Raw genomic sequence first — 4,255 nt, 5'->3', positions numbered from 1 at the left:
AGGCGGCCTGTGCAGGCCCGGGGGGTTCCCCCTCCTTCTCGACGTAAAGAACGGATTCTATGGCATCTGCGGGATCTATACTAACTTTATAATGAGTGTAAATCCCGGCAGGATAGGGAGGCTGCCACAGGACCAATAAGGTCGTCTCGTTTCTGAACCATACGATGAACTTGCCCGGTGTGTTCGGCTCTAAAAAGGATAGGAAAAAAAATAAATAAAAATCCGCTGCCCCTCATCAATATTTAATCACTCCCCTAGAAATTTCTGAATTTACATTTTAATCAAACTCGAAAGTAATCCAATTACAAACGAATTAAACTGAGGGGAAAAAAAAAATAACCGTTCACTCAATTTAGGAAACATGGTCGACAACAACTCGTAACGAAAATTCATCGACCAATTCTTTCATTCAAATCAAATATGCATATATAAATAACAAATACCAAAATCCCACGCGAAACTCTCGCGTTTGACATTTTAGACTTGGATTATTAATTATTAATTAATTATTCCATCACGTTGCCAAATTTCAACGACAACGAGGAGGGATCGATACTCACTGGTGGTGAAATTCCTGCTCGTGTACGCGACGCTCTCCTTGGTGTCCAACACGGTGAACAGTTGGAGGGAGTACGTGGCCCCTGGTATGAGGTCGCGGAGCACGTATGGGACCGCGTCCGCCGGTATGACGCTTGTCTTCGGATTCCCCGTGTCGCTGAAACTTTGCACCCTTAACCGGAACCCGGAATAATTGCCCTGGGCAGGCGGCGCCCAGTAGACTATCGCCGTCTTCCCATTTCTCACCGAGACGGTGAGGTTCGAGGGAGGATCCGGGGCTGAAAAACGTAATTCGTCAATTCGCTTTTCGAATTCAATTCAATTCGCGCCGTCGATTCTTCCAAGTTCGTTCCAAGTAATTCGAGAGGAAGGAAACGCGATTAAGAACGAAGTTAGAAGTTTTAATCTCCATTATTATTATTATTATTATTATTATTATTAGTGTTATTGTTATACGGAGGATGGAATATATTGTGGAGTTTTTAGTAGGAACGAAGGTAACGAGTTGAAAGATGTAATTTAAAGTAATTGAAAAGGATTTTTATTCGTAGTGTGATTGGCTTGATTCGAGAAATTTTGTATATAAAAAAAGAGAGAGAGAGAGAGAGAGAAAGAAAGAAAAAGCAGTGTACTCGGTTGAGTACAATCTCTCCTTTCCTACGAAGCGATAATATTGTGATTGGAAGGCAAACAAAGTTCGTGAAAAGCATTCTTCGAGTTGTTAATAGTCGCCTGTTAACAACAAGACAAATGAATGCACAACATGTTTTCCAATCAAAGATTTCAACAAAATTGATATTCGCTCGAAACATCGGAACAGACATCAGACGATTAGCTTTTTTTTCAAATTGTTATGCATTGTCGGGATAAGAAACGATTCAAACATCTGCAAGTTTTCATCGACAAATGGTAACACTTAATCGAACGTATCTCTTTTCTTTCTTTCTTTTTTTTTTTAACTCTTAATTAATTTAACTTTTAATTATTCTTTCCAAAAAAAAAAAAAAAAGAACCAAACAATTATACATATGTAACAAATTATTCACGTACCCGTAGTTATGGACGCGGTCCATGTTAGCCAATCGTGGAGGCTACTGTTGCTATAGTACAACCAAAATTCGTATTTGGTTCCTGGCAGGCCGTCCTTGAATTTTATCACGTCACCTATGTCGATGGCGGCTATGGTGGTGTTGGGCGGTGGATAACCGACTGCAGGGCTGTAGTCCAAACGGTACCAAGAACCTCCCTGGCTCAAGTTTCCTGGTATCTCGATCGCGAGGTCTGCCGAATACGTGACCTGAAAATAATACGTGGTTTATTAACAATTTTCATATACAACAACAATTTCGATCGATCGAACAGATTGTGGTATTCCAATTAAGCCAAGGACAAAGACGGGATGGAACGTGTAATTTTTCGCATCAAGCGTGTTTATCCTGTACGTGAGAGCGAGCGATCAAGCGTGATTAAAGTTGCGCGAAGGTGGGTCAAATGACACGGGAACGTGCGGTTCAGAAGTAAATTATGATTGACGTCAGCAGCGATACGAGCTCGAAGCGCCTCGATTCTCTCTGCCGTTCGAAATGCTGACGCGAATATTTCGCGTGCCACGCGCGAAGATTAAGATTATTTGAAAATCATTGTCATCGCGATTGATAAAAATTTTATTATCGTTAAGCTATGCGTAATCGTCGATCTTGCGTCGATAACGCGGCGGGATTTTAAAAAGTGAACGATGAGATAATCGATGCGTCGAGATAATCGCGGGCAAATAATAAATCGAAATCGTACGAAAGAAAATGTTTTATATTGTTGTACATATGGTGTAGCGGTACAGGGAATTCTATACCACAACGTAACGGTAATCGAAGACATATTTCCCATGATAAACAATTTCAGATTTCACGCGCGCCTTTTGTAACAATAATAGGATTTATAACGGGTAAAATAAGGGGGAGGGAAAAAAAGGGAATCGCGGGGACAGTTGGCCAAGACCGATTTTATACATTCCCGTTACAAGCTACTGGCAAATATCCAAATAGAAAGCGTTCAAAACGCTCTAGCGTGAAAAGGTGGAAGACCTTTCGGTGTAATTCATCGATCCATAGCGGAGGAGTTTTTAAGGCCAACCTTGATCTTCTCTCTCATCGCTATTTCCAGCTGAATCTCGAAATGTGAAATTCGTTGGTCGACGAGAAATTATACGTTCTTTCGAAGAATAATTTTTCTTAACGATCTCGTTTCGAATTAATCCGAATCCGTGATTTTAATTAAGATCTTACGAATGTGAGATTCCTCGTTCCAATCGTTAGAGAATCAACATTCTAAAATCAATTTTCTAGAAAAAAAAAAAAAAAGAAAAGAAGAAGAACGCGCGATAAAATTTAAAATCACCTTTTCACGAGTATTCAAATTCTCGGTATCTTTCATCGCTGAATATTCATCACGCACCAGGCCTCATTACTTTAAAGACTAACGAGCGTTTTTTTTTTCTTTAATTGTTATATCTTCCCTGCTGTATCGAACAATAAAAATTGAATTCGAGGAATGCGATTCTCTTATCTAATTTAAAAATCGTCTCACGAGAGTGTTATGGACGGCGATATTTATAGCCATGAATCCTGATGGAGTGGCGTTGCCGGTACGTATGTACACGGCATGCCGGAAGCGACGAGACAGACGTGGGAAAGAGGCGCACCGCAAATCTATAATGCCGTTACTCACCCGTAACACAACAGTCTGTACCGGACAGCGAATGTATATTAAAAACGATATCAATTTCGCCCGCCATCTACACTACTCGCAAAGGAAACTACATTTTCCATCACGATTTCGATCATACTTTAACCCTAAAACTATATTGCACATATGCAAATAAAAAGATATTAATCTTTAAATCAATTTTTTGAAAGTGTTACATATATGTAAGAACAAGAATACTCGTTCTATCGCTTAATTCGATTATATATATAGCTAGACATAATTAATATACCTTAATATTCTAATTAAAAAGAAAAAGAACGAGGATACTTTTCATCCTCTCGCTTAATCCTAAAATTATACGTTCATCTTTGAACCAATTGTTCGATAATGTACATATATATAGTTAGACACAATTAATATATCCTAACATGTAATTAAAAAGAAAAAGAACGAGGATACTTTTCATCCTCTCGCTTAATCCTAAAATTATACGTCCATATTTGAATCAATTGTTCGATAATGTTACATATATATATATATATATATATATATATATACAATTAATATACTCTAATATCTAATTGAAAGAAAAGAAAAAGAACGATTTTCGTCCTCTCGCTTAATCCTAAAATTATACGTCCATCTTTGAACCAATTGTTCAATAATGTTACATATATATAGCTAGATACAATTAATATACTCTAACATATCTAATTGAAAGAAAAAAAAAAATCTAGATTTTCGTCCTCTAGATTAATCCTAAAATAATACAAATAAAAAGAAAAGATGGATATTAATTTTAATCTTTAAATCAATTGTTCGATAGCGAATAAATATACAGCTAGATACAATTAACATACTCCCCAATTCCAAATGAAAAAGAAACGAAACGATACTTTTAGTACCCCTCTCCCATCATTTCGATCTCGAAAAACACACGTAAAATCCCAAACAACAAGCCACTCGATCACCCTATCGGATGCGCATCGATACC

General features: G+C 37.7%; 1 protein-coding gene across 1 annotated transcript in view; it reads right to left on the bottom strand.

Moving 5' to 3' along the window:
* Nucleotides 1-4,255, bottom strand: part of LOC102679852 (tyrosine-protein phosphatase 10D) — a 40,690-nt gene that overhangs the window by 12,881 nt on the left and 23,554 nt on the right. The window contains exons 2-4 of the mRNA XM_031508204.1: nt 1,609-1,855; nt 561-836; nt 3-189 (exon numbers count right to left, since the gene is read on the bottom strand). Of these exons, the coding sequence (XP_031364064.1) occupies nt 3-189; nt 561-836; nt 1,609-1,855 (710 nt within the window). The remainder of the gene's footprint in view (nt 1-2; nt 190-560; nt 837-1,608; nt 1,856-4,255) is intronic.

The sequence above is a fragment of the Apis dorsata genome, unplaced genomic scaffold (assembly GCF_000469605.1).
Source record: "Apis dorsata unplaced genomic scaffold, Apis dorsata 1.3 scaffold_77, whole genome shotgun sequence".
NCBI classification, from domain to species: Eukaryota; Metazoa; Arthropoda; class Insecta; order Hymenoptera; family Apidae; genus Apis; species Apis dorsata.
This window is presented reverse-complemented; position numbering and strand designations above follow the sequence as displayed.